This window comes from Solenopsis invicta, chromosome 1 (assembly GCF_016802725.1).
Source record: "Solenopsis invicta isolate M01_SB chromosome 1, UNIL_Sinv_3.0, whole genome shotgun sequence".
NCBI classification, from domain to species: domain Eukaryota; kingdom Metazoa; phylum Arthropoda; class Insecta; order Hymenoptera; family Formicidae; genus Solenopsis; species Solenopsis invicta.
This window is the reverse complement of record NC_052664.1, coordinates 17,483,242-17,501,993: the sequence shown is the minus strand read 5'-3', so window position 1 is coordinate 17,501,993 and position 18,752 is coordinate 17,483,242. Positions and strand designations below refer to the sequence as shown.

The following is an 18,752-nucleotide window of genomic DNA, read 5'->3' as shown; positions in this document are numbered from 1 at the left end:
TCCACGACTTGGCTTGGGTGGAGTTTCCGTTCTAAATCGCCGTAGACGATAGTCACTCCCGGCGAACTCCTCTCCCAGTTGAACGCATGAATTTTCGAATATCACGAACTCGACGATTCTGGAGCATGTCGGGCGAAATCTCGAATCGCTCGCGCTTGTATCGCATCTGTGAAAAATGGAACGAAAGGTACACGAATCAAACAATGCAAAAGATATTTCAGACACGTCTGCGTGACGTTTGAAAGTTAAAAAACATTTTTCAAGCATACGTGCATTTCTATTAATTTCGTTCTGTGTTTATCAATCATGACAATGCCATAGTTATAGCGCTATTCCTGTGGTTCGCGAACATATTTATCATATATATTAGAATAATTTTCTTTAAGGCCTAAGATAATTTTTTATTAAGAAGGAGATTGCTAAAGGCGCTACATTTATTAAATTTTGTTTTGTGCGCGCTAAAAAAATATTGTAACATGATATAAATTCAAGACTAGTATACAACAAGTTAGATAAAAGTGATAAAAGAATTTTTATTATAGAATATTTTTTTATGCATAGATTTTGTAATTATTATAGAAATTAAATCAATATTTTTATAAAATCTATCGAGTTTTCTAAATCATATCACTACAAATTTTATCACAATAAATGATATTAATGTATCAATATTACCAAAAAAGAGAAATATAATAAAAAATTACTTAAGTGATACGCATGTAGCAGCTCTCTCCTATTTTACGTTGCAATATAAGAGATATAAGAAGAGTTAATTAATCTCCGACCTCATACATAATTCCTTGAGGGATTCGCTAATTCTAGTCACTTTAATTACACGAATTTTAATTTTAAGTGAGATTTAAATGCTTTAGTTTAATAAAACGATTCAATTAGAGTAGAAGGAACGGAGAGCTGATTAAGTGGCACAAGAGCAGGAATGCATTGAGAGAGAGACACTTGAAAGTATTCTCTTGTCGACAAGCGAAACGCTGAATAACACGCTAAACGATTTCTTAGCCGCCGTGCAATTATTTTATACTCTTAACGAAACTGTGCGCTTTAAATATTGCTGCGAATATAATGACTTTTCCTTTTGTCGCTTCAACTCATTTGAAACAACTTAGGAGCGTAATGCTAATGCACGTACTTGCACTCCATGTAATTTCAATCTACAATTATGCGTAGGTTAATCTCAAGGCGAGCGTACCGTCAACCTCATAAACGCCGGAAGAGCTATCTTATGCAAAAGTAGTGATTAATGAGCCCGGAATCTAAGAAACTTGATACAAAGGGAAATATTTGCACTGTTACATACAAATATAGCAACTTGAAATGATTTGTTACCGTGATTACTAATTTAGGAATACATACACGCGTATTTTCGTTCTTAGGTTGGTTTAAACGAGTTGAATAAACGAGAAAAAGAATCTTTAAGATTAACGCTTATAGCAGAGACTATTAAAGAACTTCAAACACTATTAATTTCTTAGTAAATGTAATTAAAAACTGTCGCGTTTAGTAGATGGTCTTAGTAGACGACGAAATGAGAAAACAATCTTCCATTTTTCAGCATGAAAAATGAAAAATTACTTTCTTACTTTAATTTCGTGTTCATAGCTTCATAGCAAGTGGAAGAGCAATGTAAAGAAAATAAACTAGTGGCGAATACATAAATTTATACGAAAAAATTTGACTAATCTATAATAATCAGATAATATTACATTAATAATTATATCACATTTGTAAAATATATATATATATTTTTTTTTAATTTGAACAATTAATCAAGCTATGCGGTAGCGTCGCGACGCCAGCAGGTATCCCTTACATTTTGACTTCTCAGCCAGTCACACATAGCGAACTACATTGCTCTACGTCAAGCTTAAAAAAGTATATAACAGATGCATTTCACGCTACATTTCAGAGAAAGAATAAAGTCAATATTACTGCGATATGGCTTGACGTCGTAAAATTTTTAACGATTTAACTTCAGAATAATCGAGAGTTTGTTTGTACCAATATATTACTATATAACACAATGTAAAATTGTACGTCCACGTCTCGTTAAAAATCTATAGACGGGATTTATCGGAGTACCATTGCATTCTACTCTTTTGATAAAAATATCGATTTCTATGCGTTTAACAAAATATTATATCTTTGATATTATGCAAATTTTGTTACAAATTTTACATATGTATTTATACAATATAAAGTTAAAATTAATTTTATAAATAATGGAGCATTATATATGTACAGATAAGAATATGTTTATTGTTATTTAGTTATATAATTAACTATAAAAAATAAAGAAAATTTTACCTTAAAAGAAAGCATAGTAATATATTATATTCGTTAATAAAAAGTAAAGGATTATTTTGAGTCGATAGTAAAAATAATGAAATATGATGTAATGTTACAAGAAAAGAAGATAAAATAACGTTTAAAGAAGCATTTTAAATGTAAAATATATTTATACACATTTATCAAATATTTTTGAGTATTTAAAAGATTATAGTCAGAATTATATCTCAATATTCCGAATGATTGATTGCAATTAGTTATTAAAATTCAATTTGTAGCTTGGGAAGCAATATTACATGCAATTGAAACTCGGAGATGGAACAATTGATTATGCTTTGTTATCGACTAACGCAAATTAGCGAAATTTATATTAAGAATTTCGATCATTACATTTCACAGCCTGCTCGAGTCTGAAGGCGTTTTAATTAAACAGATAGCACGCAAACAGCGCAGAAATGTAATTTATTCTTGCTTGTGTCAGTGCGGCGGTACGTTAAATTATTCTTCAGCGATTTGCTGAATAATTTACATCTCACGCCAAAACAGCATCTTACATACTCTCGTAGACGGAGAAATATGTTTAATAAATTTCTGCAGATGCAGCAGCGAGAGTTACCTTCTGTAATATCTTTGACAGCGCAGGAAAATTACAATAGAACCAAGTATGAACGTATAAAGACGCATGGTGTAATAACGCTGTTTCATTTTGGGTTTAACATAAGAATTGCGTGGTTGCGTTAATTCGAATTTATTCATGTAAAATTGTCACGAGTTTTTATAATTTATAGTTATCAATGTACAATAACCTGTCATTATAATTATACGTATAACCACACGATTTACATTTTAATTTTGTTAACGAAAAGAGAAGTAATTTTTATTTTTTAATTTTCTCTCCGATAGTCTATTGATATTATCTGTTTCAATTTTATATGTCATTACAATTTTAAATGTTATTATATTGATAATTAAAATAATTTAATCGAAATATAATTTAATTCCCGATTATAATACGAGAGACCTATATTAATTAACATATTTAATTTTGTACGTCAATATCTTCTTATTATTTCTCATTTAAACAAGATATATTTACAATATTATAAAAATTATACAAATTTTTTAACGCATTTAACATATGAAACTTGACCAACGTCAGAATATTATTGACAGTTCAAGGGAATTCATGATATGAATAATTCTTTCTGCAAAGTTGATGTAACCCAATTAAACCTCTTTTCAAAATCAATTACTTTTGAAATGTTCACGTAAGCAGAATGACAAAGGACGCAGCTTTGACGCCATTTTGCAGTTATACGTTCAGCGATTAACCTCCAGGAACCTCATTAGACTTCAATACAGATACTTTGGTTTTATATGTATAATCCCATAATTATAATTTTTTGAATATTCAAAAAGTACGTATTTGCACTTAAAGTACGTTTTTAAATATTGCTTTGTACCGTCTTGTCTGAAATTGCATAAATTTGTTTTTCACCAATTTTTCGAAACAGTACATTAATTTTATGGAAAAATTGACGCAAATATATTACTATGTGCAGCTCTCACACTCGTGAATTTAAAATTAAGCTAATATCCGTTTCCATCATCTGACGAAGAATTATAGCTTTAGTCAGAAAAGGGTATAAATTTATATTTGGCTTATTCAGAAATTTTTATGCACAGTTTGACAGTAATTTCTACTTTGCATTAATATTTTATCAATAATTTTATCATTAATTTGCAATTAAAATAAAAGGTAAGAGAACATAGATTAATAGTTAACACATAACACAAGAGGAGACCGTTTATAATGTATTCGTATAAGCGAGAATATTAAAATGTAACGAACTTTCTGTATGGTTATTTAAATACAAAATAAGTTTACTAAATTCGAATTTAGCTTTGACTCCATTCAGCTTCAACAATTTTAACGCGGTATTTACGTTATGTCATCGCATCTCTCGGTTTGTTGCGAAATGTCAAGGCACACCCGCGGACACACTCGTCGCTCGTTTCGAGCATCTCCGTAAAATAATAAAATTATTCCGCGTGTCCTCGTGCAATTTTTATTCGCGCCCGTTTCGCACATCCGAGGCTTTATAATATTTCAAATTTTATTTTGACACCGCGAGATTGAGGTGGCCCGCGCAGCAGCGCCTGGGCGCACCACCAGCCAGTATATCGCGCGATACCGTGATTTCGTAATATCGCGTGACGTACACGTAGCAATTTCCGTCGGTTTTCCCAGAGCAAGATCGCAAACTTTTCGAAAATTTCCGCAAATTTTTCCGCGCGATGACGGCGGTGGCGCGGCGTTCCTCCTTTCCTCTACCTTGAAACAATCGATCATTTCGCGTCGTTTTCCCTCAAAACGACGTTACATGGTCGCGGTAAATTCGGGGATCGTCCAGACAACGCACACACGGTTGCAATTTTGATTTGTAGCCGGCCAGACAAGCGCCGCGGCGTTTTGACACACGTTCACTCACGCTACGATCGGTAACGTCGCCGGGATTTTGGGATATCAAGGCTTCTCTCGACAGAAAGTCGATATGACGTCGCTGAAAATTAATGAGCCAATCGTAGGTATGTAACTGGTATTCACGCTATCGTGGAATAATTAATGACGCAGGCTGGCCCCTCGCGAAACTTTCGACGTCGCAAACTCGCGAAAGGAAGTCGCATTATCCCTGTTAACGAGTACTCGGATATTTCCCTTGTGCAGAACGTGTCTCATATCCTAGTTTATTGAGAGCATGCGGATTTAAGAAATCGAATTGCTGTGTATAATTCGATAATGTTAGCGATAGTCTCAAATACGCGATATATTTATTAATATTATTATTATTATTATTATTATTTTGTAATAATATCTTTATTCATTTAGATGCAAGAATTATTTCCTGGTTATTAGTGAATCTGTATTGAGTAATATCGCGTAATTTAGTTACTCCTGTAAGCTATTTAGCATTAGAATCATCATAGATACAAATGACAATCGTCAAATGATAATTAATTAATCAGCATTATCTTTGTGACGGCATAATCTGATGAATTAATTAAATTCTGATTCTATCTCTCTGTCAATAATTGCGCTCCAACTATGAATACGATAAATATGTTTCCAATGATGCATTATCCTTTTGTTACGATTGAAGATTAGTTAAAGAGATACATGATGTATCTGTTTCATAATTCATTTTTACAAATCCATTGCTGATTGAACTTTGTTGATTAAAAAGTACTTAAAGGAAAGGATTTATACAATGTACATAAAAACAAATGTATAAGAAATGTATTTAAAACGTATTCTAATGCATAAATATCTTAAAAAGCATTTTATAGATGTACAGGGTTTTAAAAGTGAAGATCAATTGCGCGAAAGGTGATTGAGGACTGAAAAACAAAAAAAAAAGTTGATATGGACATTAGCTCGAAAATACGAGTTGTCGCCATGTCGAAATTTGAAATTGCTTTGCTTTCGAATTTTTTTGTTAATTGTTAAAATTGGAAGAAGATGTGCTTTTTATGAGTTTTAACATAATTAAAATGAAAGAAAAGTTGCAAGCTGTTTTAGCATTATCCAGGCTACGCGAAAGTGCAACTATCTTTGCCAAGGGATACTAAACGGTCACGTAATGGAGAAAACTTTATTCACATAGCATATCTCCCTTATATAACAAAAAAAAAACTAAAGTTATGATTTCTACAAAGATTTTGTTATCAACTTTGATGAACGGCAAAATTTTCTTTGCGACCATTATTCTTCAATAACTTATGAACGTTACTAATATTAAATTACATTAATATTATATTAATTAATATTACATTAAAATATTGAGATGAGAAACTCTAAGATACACTGAGAAAAAAAATGTTTGGTATTTGTGACTATAATTACATGGTAAAATAATTGGGGGGGGGGGTAGAAGCTTTATTTTTACCGTTATTACTGCTATAATGTTTGTAACAATAACTTTATGTTTATAGTTCTACCAATATGAAAAAAATTTATTATAAATTATTATTTTCAAATATTAATATAATAAAATATGAAGACACGAATGGTATAAATAAATATTTCTGTATAGTAAGTGCAATTACAATTATAGCGCCTTATTTTTTTAACTTACTATTTGCGTGGTAATAATAACTAAAAACTATAATTTGCATTGTTAAAACATAAATATATAGTCCACACCGAAAACGACTATGGATTATAGTTCAATTATGGTAACTGCAACAATTTTTTTCTCTCACAGTCAGTAATTAAGCAAATTGCGAAAAGCTTTTAACCAACCGCAAAAGAAAAATAAAATAGTGTGGTAAATATATATCAAGAATTTGTTAAACATGATAGGCGATCAAGCTGTATCAATATTTCTCCCTTGTTATACGAGAACGATAATTCCGGAGGTTCCATACGTTCTATCCCGGTCATCCAAGCCCATCGATATTCGAGCCGCGTCTTGGGCAGCCACAAATATCGACAGATACGGAGATAACGCGAACACATCTACCCCATTGTTCTTTGCGTCGCGAGAGCCTCTAATTACGGCTCCGGGTTCGCTCGGGTTCGCTCTCAACGTACCGCTTGATTTGCGTGGCCCACGGACCGATGCCGGCGTTACGTTAATTACACGCGGACAGGTACACGGTTTTGCCGGACACGTCAATGCTTCATTAAGCCGTACCCGGGACCCAGATCCCGCGCGTATTCCGATGAAGTCGAAGTTTCGTCAGCGATTAACGTCCGCCGCAACTTACGAAACTCTATGACGTTTCCCTCGTCGCCATGAAAATGCTTCAGATCCGAATCGCGCGCGTTAATGCGAATTTTCGCATGTCCGAAAACGTCGAAATCGACAATCCGTCGTGCTGCAATTTTGCTATGGCAAGTCACTCCACGCTGGCGCATAATTCAATAATTCAATAATTATTGAGAGCGTGGAATTTTTATGACTAAGGATTATAAAGCCAATTAATAAATAAAAATCTTTACAATTGTGTATTTTATCAAAGTTAAATAATACCATTTCAATAGGGATTATATATTTTTTATGCATAAAATATATTTTACATTCGTGAATAAAGTCGTACTTTATACATATTGTATATAAAATATTTTAAGCTTTCTTTTTAATTTGTTTTAAGAAAATTTGAAATGTGGAATATTTTCGTTCTTGATATTTTGGATTTATCCATTTATTTGTCTTGAAAAAGATTACAATTAGATTATAGAATATAGAATGCGCTTTGAATTTTGAAATAATTATTATAAAAATATTAAAAAGAAATTAAAATATGTTTTTAATATATTTAATATAATTAATATTTTAAAATTTAAAACGAATTTTATATTCTATAATCTTATTGTCATCTTTTCCAAGGCAAATAAATGGATAAATCCAATATATATACATATATATATATATAAACACATTTTTATAAAAAGATCATAAAACGTTGAACTTGCAAGAATATTAATATTTAATAAAAATACAAATCATGTATGATTAATTTGTATGATTAACCAATGGCATTTGAAAATAAGAAAATAATCTTTTGAATATTTAAAAATATATACAATATCAGGAGCAATCCTGTACATAAATAATTATATAAAATTTCGAAATTATCTGCAATCAAATTTATGGCCATTCCGTTGACATAAAACTTATACAAATCATAGATTTTTTAATATAAAAGATTGTATTACATAACTATCGAGATTATCCAGTTAACGCGATCTTATCCCGTCTTGCTCTTCCACAATAACGTAACGTAAATTCAACGAAACAGCGGAAGCGCAGAACAACGCAACATCCGCAACGGAGAACAAAGAGTTAACGCCACCGTGCTGGAGCGATCTATTTCCATGCTCGCGTAGAATTGATATTTCTGAATTATACGGCGGCGAATCGCCATTTACGATGGCGTTATTCTCGCCATGCCCGTTCCGCCGTAGCACGAAATACGGCCACCGTAGATTTTACGAATGCACGCATGCACGCTCGCGTGCACGCACGCACGCACGCACGCACGCATGCACGCTCGCTCGTTCGTTCGCTCGCTTGTTCGCCACACGCGCGCAACACGTTCATGCAGCCACGTAACCGCGAATGAACGTTCATTGATCTGTGGTCGAAAGTGCACCGTGCGCTTCCGCTTCCGTACGGCTTTGCTCTGCACTTACGACTCGTTTGTGTTCTTCCTGAATAACAGGCGAATAATCTTTGCCAAAAGTCTCAAAGGCGAACATAAATAATGCATTTCGCGCGCAAGAATGTCTATGCCGAGCGCCGACTGCATTAACATCGATTGAAAGAAAATTGTGTCGCTTAATTAAATTCTTCTTCTTAGCCCGTGAGAATAGCAGTCGTAAACGAGATTATACTCTAACGGAGAGAACAATTGTTTATAAGATTTATTTCAAGTACGAAATTGTATTTGAAATCTTGTAAATTATTAACTTGATTCATTTTCGCCGTAATTAAGAGGGCAAACATCTGATAAGCTCAAGTTAGTATGCAAAAGATTTTATTTAAAAAAACAAAGCAGTCTACAAAAAGTGTATCTCTAAATAAATAAGTAAGACAGTTATAAAGATTGAAGAATTTAATATCAAAATCATCATCATTTAATGCATAGAAACATAATTTGGATATTTTCGAGAAAAATATGAAAATGTATGCATAATGATATAAAATTTATTATTTTATTACAAAAATGATCTGTTGAACAAATCAAAGAGTAATTTGGTACTTTATTTTTTTTGTAGAATTTTTTTGACATGCCATAACGATATTACTGCTGATTTAGATTTATACTTATTATTGCTTGAATAATTGCAGAAAAAACATGCGCGTGGGTTAACTAGAAATCACAGCTTTTTACGTGGGCGAATTAATCCAAGACAATAATGCGACGAGCTAATACTCTTGCCAGAAACGGCACCGAGCGGTAATGCAGTTGGCTCGAACAGCGACCCTGCTGCATGGAAGAAAAGAATAACCCGAAGAGAGAGAAAACGCGACTCGTATTTTACACCCAAAATTTTATGCATAATCTTGTAATGAAGGGATACGAAATCTAAAATAAAAAATAAATAATTTTTAAAACTACATATGTTATTTAAATAAAATTGAGGATCTCTCTCTCTCTCTCTCTCTCTTTCTCTCTTTCTCTTAAAAATATTATCTGAAAAAAGAAAAAGAATTATTTACAATTACAGACGAGAGAGATCCGATATATAGTCAGAAGCAAGAACTTAGTGCTGAAATAATATTTTTCGAAGTGTATGCGAAATTACTTTTCTGATTCAATTTAAGAGCTTATATTTGAAACCAAAAGTGACGGCACATAGTTTGAAAGAATTGGAAATTGTATGTAAAATCACACGTAAAATATTTTATCACTAAGATCTTGCTTTGATTGTATATTAGGCGTTTTAATAATATTATAAACATATTCTCTTGATTTTAACATTAAGAATAATTTATCTTACTGTAACTAAAAATTACTTAAATTGAAAATTAGACTGAACGTACGATATGGAGAATGTTATGAAAAAGCAATGAGGCCTCAAGAGGAACATTCTAAAGTTAATGAACGTCAACGACCTAGCAGACATTACAGCGCGGTGCAACTTAATGCAATTATGCATTATTCGTTTGACACCGAGCACGGGCATTATATTACATATTCGGAATTGCGGCGCACTAGTAAATGAATCTATTCGAGAGGTAGAGAAGCAAGGTGGTAGTGATAGAAGAAGAGCGATATGCTTCAGACCGTCCCTGAAGGTAAAGACTGAGAGAACTTGCGGCTCCTCCTGCTTTTCCGTGGGCTAGCTTCTCGTGATCTCTTTGTCCGACCGCAGCAACGCTCTTTGTTTGGTTCATGTTTTCGGGTCACCCTAGAATTTGTCGTTGAATTGTTGGCTCGCCGAGTTTCGGTCCCGGTGTGCCACACCGCGAAACCGGCGGATACCCACGAAAACCAGCGATTTCGGTGTGACGCTGCTCTTCTCGTTGGTGCCCCACTCTTCGGTCGTTTCGGTCCAGAACGCGTGAGATCGAGTTTTAAGCCGGTCAGACTATGGGAGTAGAGTTGACTAGGTGGCTTTAGTTTGATTGCGGAATATAGTTCCGAAGAATTAATTCTGGCAGATACAAACATTATTCCGCAACTGCAAACCCTCTCTTCTATATCACACAGTTTATATTACTCATGTTAATTTATTTTGTCTTTGGCATGTGCATTTTTTTGCACTATTGCACTATTGAGATTACATGAAAAGAATGGTTTTACTAAAGTGTTTAACAATTTTAATTGGATGTAGATCTGAAAAAAATTTTATTGGGCTATCAAAATAATTATGTAGGGCATTACCATTGAAAATTAAAATATCAAAAAACTTCTTACAGACTTACTTATCTTGCTCAGACGCTCAGTCGTACATAATTATTTCGCTCCAACGAAATTATTTTCAAATTTAGCTAAACGTTCAGATAACTTTGATAAAAACGTTTATTCTATGTATAATTAGTTATTTTAATGCTTTAAAACTTTACTTGGAAATGGAATGAAAATCAAACCTGTGTTTACAGCGTTATATTTACACTTGTTGTTCAAAATAACTTTGGTCCCATGTTTTGCATTTGCATGCGAAATTTAAAAGCTTTGAAACTATCCTCTAATATATGTATACTAGACTCTAATAAACATATACGAATTTTATATATATACATATATATACACACATATATATATATATATATATATATATATATATATATATAAGGTATAATCTAAATATCTAAAAACGTAACACCGCCCGGTGGACTGGAAAAATGATTGTCTCACTATGAAACGCGCTGTTAATAATAAAGAATTAACTCCTAAACCACCGTCTAATCGTAGCGTTGATGAGATAATGTTGGCGTGAAATTAATCAATGAACATTAAAGCACGAGGCCGCGACTGTTTGTAATTGTATGCGACACAATCGTAAATAGAAATACTCATAGGTATTATTTATAGCTGCTATCACATATCTATTGGCGCTTTATGAATTTGATATAGAATTTTACGACCCGCGTCTTGCTTTAAAGAGGCAAGTCCCCCGCTAAGCAGAATATAATGGTAACGGTCAGTGATTCGGTCCAGATCTCTTTTAGCAAGATCCCTCTTGACATTTAACGAACATCATGGGATCCCAATGTACGATTCGAGCTATTCTACTGCTGATGGTAATTGAGTTGTATTGTGAAACTACTAGCCGCAAAAGACGAGCTACAATATCCAGTATTGTCAAAACAGCATACGAGATATTTAGATGACACGGCCGATCTGAATATGTTGAAACTCTATGCGGATCACTCACCGTTGATAATGAAACTCATACGAACTCGCAAGCCTCAAAAACCACTAACCAAATCGCGAAGATACCAAGAATATTTTAGATGACGCGACCGATTTGGACAATCTAGAACGATATGCGGATCCAGCACCGCACATAATAAGAGTACCAACTCGCAAGTCTCAAACATCACCAAAATTGCGTGGATTTGCAATTGTGGATAATTATAAACCGGTTCAGACGGACTCATCAGAAGAGAAGCCACGAAGCTATCAAGAACATTTAGATAACGCGACCGATTTGGACAATCTGGAACGATATACGGATCCAGCACCGCTTATAATAAGAGTACCAACTTGCAAGTCTCAAACATTACCAAAATCGCATAGATTCGTAATTATAGATAATTATAAGCCGGTTAAGACGGACTCATCAGAAGAGAAGTCGCAAAGATATCAAGAACATTTAGATGACGCGACCGATCTGGACAATCTAGAACAATATGCGAATCCAGCACCGCATATAATAAAAGCACCACTTCGCAAGCCTCAAACATCACCAAAATTGCATAGATTCGTAATTATAGATAATTATAAACCGGTTAAGAAAGAGGCGTCAAAAAAGAAATAGCGTAGATTCGTAGTTTTGGATGATAATCATAACCCGGTTAATCCGTTGGATTCGCCACCAAGTATTTTGCGTAGATACATAGTTTTGAATGATACTCATAAGCCGGTTAATCTATTGGACTCGTCTTCTATCGCACCATATTTTCTCGCATTTGCAGAAAATCCTCAATCAAAAGAAGATTTGGATGTTGTATTAGAAGAACGTGTTGGCAATATACTGGACGAAAATTTAAAGGCGTCCCAAAACAAATATTTGAACGACGTACCAGTTGTATATTCGGATGATGTTTCGGGTGAACATTCAGATAAAATGCTTTCCTTTGATTCCATCTAACCGACTCGAAGAGATTTCAGGTCTCTGTTAAATATCAGTATTAAGAGTATAAAAGCCTTATCAAAACTATTTCGTAAAGTTGAAGAAAAACCGAAGTAAAAGTTTGATGATTCTGATTCTAATCTGATAATATTCGATATATAATACATATTTATATTATATTTTTTATAATATATTGTATATTAACATTAATAATTGTTGCAAATCGAATTTTTGTCGTATTTTGTTTTGTAATTAAAAAAAATGTTATTATTTTTAAGAACTTATACGCATTTCTCTAGTATCATTACAATTAAAATGAGTGAACGAGTGTAATTATATCAGGAAAGTTTATCTTAAGTTTTGCGAGAAATTAGAATTTTTAATAATGAAAACAGTTTGGAAAAATTGTGAAAATTTTCAAGGAGTTTAATTTTGTATTGCATTATTACATTTTTTATTGAGACCGTTAATGGAAACAATTTATCTAGAAAACAAACACTGCATGTATAAATTGTATATTTATGTTTATATTTATAACTGGCAAATAAATAAAAAAAATATTTATATTAGTAATTATTTTTATTTAAAATATATAATAATAATTTTATAATAGAAATTGTCTTTATTTAATAATTAATTTATAGGTTTCGCAAACTTTTTTTTCTAATATCAAGGATGTATATTTATTTTCTAATATTGGGGATATTACTTATTTTTACGTATAAGTTAATATTTATACTTTAAATAAACTATATACATATGAAAGTTGTGTTTATATTGTTCAATTTTATTGACTAATACAATTTATTGACTAATACAATTTATTGACTACAATTTTATTTGCTTTATTTGTGATTTTTTATTGTTATGGTACTAAATTTTAAAAACATTGTCAAAAATCTCAAATTTTTGTATAAGTACTTTAAATATTCAAGATATTTTATACAAAATTCCATTGTGCTTAGTTGTTTTATAAATAATAAATAAATTTTAATTTATTTACAAAATAATAAGTCTTTACCGCAATGGAATTCCACATGAATTATTTTAAATGCTGAAAATATTTATATAAAAAAATCTAAATTTTTTTCATTATTCTTTAATATTTTTCCATTAGAGTTTTTATCTTTTTATTAAAATAATTTGTGATCAAGGTAGAAAATTGCTATTAAATATTTTGTATTTTGTTGTTACTTTCAAATGTAATGTAGAATAATCTATAATTTTTACATAAAATTGAAAATAATAATATATCCTTAAAATTGCTCCGTTACATCATTACTTCGTTTACGCGACATTCTATACATGATAAATTCCGAGTACGAAGTATCGTTTCGAGATTAACCCGTACCTGTAAACGTATGCAGGCGTAGAAATTGCGCCGTTCTGCAAATTGCTTCACGAAACACGTCTTTCGCGCCATTATAGGATTTGCGGTTGAATTATAGAGGCAGGCTTCCACATGGGAAAGGCCGACGAAAGCCGATGATATCTGCGAAACTAAACTGCCGAAAGGAGACTTCATTGCAGAGAGAGCTACAGGATTCAGAATCGTAATCATGGGATCGTAGGACTACGGTGTCACGGTTCGATTGTTGTTAGATGAAAAAGGAAATTTATAGAAATGAGCTCATCTCGTACAGTTGTCTATTGAACTTTTATTTTCTCGAGTTTTAGGTGCTTCCGCTTTTATTGTTTCTCTCTCTCTCTCTCCCTTTTTTTGCTTTCTTATTTTAAGATAAATAACATGTATAATGTATTTTCTTAATTTTATTAGATGAGTATTTTCTCTAATACTCTACGATACAAGAACTTACTTTAAAAGTTATTAAATTAAAGCGACATTAAATCAAGTTCTTTACATCAATTGCGACGTGCAATTTCGTTCTTTTTAGAGAACGTTTTATAAATTGTATATTGTATAATGTTCTGAGTGAATTTTTATATTATAAATATTTTATATAGTGTCACACTATAAATAGTTTTCTTGTTAGAAAGCTTTTAAATAAATCATTAAATAAACCGTTGAGATTTTATAAATTTTTTTATTGTGTTTCGTGTTTAATCTTTAATGATTTGGATGTTGCACATTCCATCTAAATGACATTTTTCTTCATGTAAATACTAACGTACACTAATAAATTAATAAATAAAAGTAAAAAAATAATAGTAAAATCTAAAGTGTATTGTTTCGCGCCGTAATAATCGTGATTTCTCTTCTATTCGTTTAAGATACGAAAATGGACGCCGAGGCAGCGTTGTTGGAAAACTCGCCGACTTTGTCGACGATTTCGTCGGATTCAACGGATGCAACGTATTCGGGACCCGGCTCGCCCTATTCCCCAGAATCGCCGATCATCATCACGTCCACCTATAAAAAAAAACGTGACGATGAGGTCACGCCCAGACCAACGCCCAGATATTTACTGCCATCCAGGAAGCCCAGCTTCCGGATACGACCGCCCTACCTCATGATCTGCATCAGCATCATTGAGGTGAGTGAACGCTGAATGTAAAAAGTACGCGATTACAAATTACCATGATAATTTGTACTGGGAACGCTGTTGTATAATTGTAACAATTAATTACTATTTGTACATAAGAATCGTAACAATTTCTTAAATAGAAGACTGACATTTCTTTCTTTAAAAGCAACGAAAGAAAGAATTAAAATTGATAAGTGTTATTTTTCACATTATTATGTTAATAAGACATCTGTTTTACTATTTCAGTTTTGCGATTATTGTTAGTGTTACATAAATAAAATTTACAGAGAAATATAAAATAGATTTGTACGAAATGCAGTAGAAAACTAATTAAAGTAATCAACTACGATTTCATCATGGTACATTTCCAAATCATTTCTTAATAGTAGCAATAACAAAATCATATTTCTTCTTCGTACTTTATTGTTATATTTTTTTATTTATTTTTTTATGCTCGAATAAATGCTTCTCTAGTCGAATAAAATTCTCTCGTCGCAGAACACGAAACATATTACAGGCGAACGTAAGCGAAGTAGAAAAGAACGGCTGTAAAACGCCATGCGTAAGCTCCAAGATTTCTCATTAACAGAACCAGTGTGTCGCGTTCAGTTCTCGAGAGCAAGGGCGAAAGGATGGCACGGTGGGATTCCTTTCCAATTATACGCGCGAATTCGCCGGGGAATACGATATTCCGAGATACCTGATGGCGAAAACTCCAAAAAAGTGGAAGCTCTTGGCGAGGCTTTTTCGCCCGATAATAATCTCGAGAACTTCGCCTTGCGCCTCGGTCGGAAAGTGAATCAGCAGCGAGGGGTACGTGCAATAAAAATTCGTGAATTTAAAACCGCGAAGTTACGCCGCAATTTCTTACTCGTTTACCATGGAGCACGACGAAAGTTAATCACTTAGCCGCGGCTTCCTTTTGACTTGTTGTATAATACGAGTCGTCGCAGAACGAGATCAAAGTAAACGCTCGGCGCAGATGTTTAACAATCCAAGTTCATTGTGAAACAGACGGTAAAAGGTATGAAAAGATATGAGGTAATTAAGTATATTAAGTATATTAAGAAAATTAACAGTACATTCATTTACGTAATCTGATGAGAAGTTTGCAATTTGAATCTTATACTGAATAATGCAGATTATAATACAATATATACGTCATCTTTAATTTTAATTGCTATTGTCGAAGCATGTGCCGCAATTATTTTTTCCTTTACGTAAAACTCAAAAGTTTTAATATACTCCAGGTTAATAATAATGTTAGGATTAAAAGATTATTATAAATATTAATGTAATATTACGTTACTTAAAAGTTTAAAATAACAGTTCCTAAATCGTCTTAATCGTTTTAATTATTACTTTTAAAAAGTCGCTAAGGACTTGGATTTAATCTTATAAAACTAAAGTCGGCGAAAAAGTAAATATTAATACGTAAATCATTGGATTAAGTTACTTTATGAAGAATATATAACGATGATGTAATTTGAAATAAATATATCTATACAATGTATATATGATATTTATTGAAATACATATTTAATTTTCTTTTGTATATATTATACATAAAATTGAATACGTGTCTAAAAAAGATTAAATATAAAGCTTTTGCACGAATCAGAACAGACAATGCAGATTGCGCGAGTCTTGGACGAAAGTTTGTTAATTGAATAGTTATCATTAAATGATATTTCCGATTTATTATAACAAAAGCTCATATTTAAAAAATATTAAAATCGTATGTTCTCTCTATGCGTATAAATTACACACTATATAAAATGGTAAAAATGATGAAATATTAATAAAAATGATAAAAAGTTCATATTAATGATGAAATCGTAATTATTAATGAAAATCAACTTGATCGATAATTAGTAGGATAAAAGTATTTTTTTTGTGATATTTACTACGTTTAGAGGAGAATTTAATGTAACTTTGTATAGCATAAAATTATGACTATTGAAATCAAAGGTATACGGTAGAAAGGATTAGCTGCATTAGCGAAAAAAATTTGCATACACGCGCGTAGCAAAAAATGTTAAAATTATTAAATGTTAACTAAATAATCGTGTAAAATGAAAAGCGTACCTTGAAAAGGCGATTTTCAAAGTGGCTCAGTGAGTTATCTAGAAAGAGAATATTAACGCGCGAAGAGAATATTAACTCGAGTTTAATGAAACGCTCAAAACGTAACCGTTGTGCTATTCGAAAAAAAAAAGTTGTTCCCAGGTATATAATAATGTCCGAACTTGGGCATTTTACTGTCGAGAAAATTACCCCGTGGACGGAGAAATGCTCGCTAAAGTGTATAAACCTAAAGCCGCGGAATTAAAGGCGCCAATAATTCACGGCCGCAGTCCGTGAATTTCAACTTTATCGCGGCAGTATTGTCTGGTGAAAACTCGTTGTTGCAAGTGGGAGATAATTTGTAATATATGAGACAACGCGTATAAACACACGCCTGAGAATGTGCGCCGCGGTGCTTCGTACTAAGGGTGGAAGCGGAGAACATCGGCGGCGTTTTGCACGATAAAAAGAAACGAGCCGTTATATTTATCGCTCTGGCGCGTATCGCTCCCGCAAATCGTTCCTCGAAATTTAAGGAACTTTACATCTGAACCGAGAAACACAGCAGAATGAATAGAGCAAGAGGCGGAATATGATACAACCGTTTCGTTTCTGATCTTGTAGCAGAAGAATCTTTGATGGCGGGATCTAAAATATATATAACTTATAAAATATTTATGGATAAAGAAAATTTTATGTATGCATAGAAAGAAAAAAAACTTACATATTACTGCGTGCCTGAAATATTTACGTGCTTTTTGAAAAAAGTTAATTTTAATTTGATGAAATGGATGATTCATATTCTCTTTTGTTACCAAAAAAGTTTATCATTAATTATAATTATACTATTAATACGTTTAATTGAGTTAAACGATGAAACGATAATACTTGTAAATATCACGCAGGTTTTTATAATGATGTGGTAGAGCGTTTGTGCCGCAAATGCATAAACATAAAACTATGAAGTTAAATGCATTTCCAATTCGCGGAGAATCCCGCGAAACTCCGTTTCTGCTTTGACATGGCAATGCCGTGCATTGTTAAAAGAGAATAGCATGGGGGAGAACGAAAATCGAGGGTGTTAACGTGCAACGACCTCGGAGTGAAAGGTGGAATGAGGAAGAGGGCGAATTCCATCTTTGGAACGTTCTCCAGATCACCGGAAATAGATGTTCCGGGTCGCGATTAATGTGATAAGCGATATAAACGATACAGTGTTGAATTTTGGACTTAAATCAAAACAGAAAAGCTCGAAGAAATTATTTTCTGAAAAGGAAAAAATGAATTGTGTGAAACATATTGCGTACTTTACTCTCTTTTTCTCTACTTAAAATATTATTAATATAAATATATTTGAAATAGAAAATTTAAAATATAAACACGAAAAACTAGATTAATATTACTGTGAGAATATTAGACATTTATATTCCAATTATAGCATTTAGTGCGATTGTACAGGATGTTTCTAGATTTCCCATGCAAACTTTAATAGTATGTTCTATGAATTAAAGTAATAAAAAAGTGTTACATATAAATATAGATCTTAAAATATTTTATTAAAAATTTATAGCAAAAATATGAAA

General features: G+C 32.4%; 1 protein-coding gene across 5 annotated transcripts in view; it reads left to right on the top strand.

The window, feature by feature from the left end:
• The window catches only part of LOC105201221 (protein rhomboid), a 175,398-nt gene that overhangs the window by 145,527 nt on the left and 11,119 nt on the right, over positions 1-18,752 (top strand). For all 5 annotated transcript variants that reach the window (XM_039456848.1, XM_039456856.1, XM_026132891.2 and 2 more), the window contains one exon: positions 14,849-15,111. In XM_039456848.1, coding sequence (XP_039312782.1) covers positions 14,849-15,111 — 263 coding nt within the window. The remainder of the gene's footprint in view (positions 1-14,848; positions 15,112-18,752) is intronic.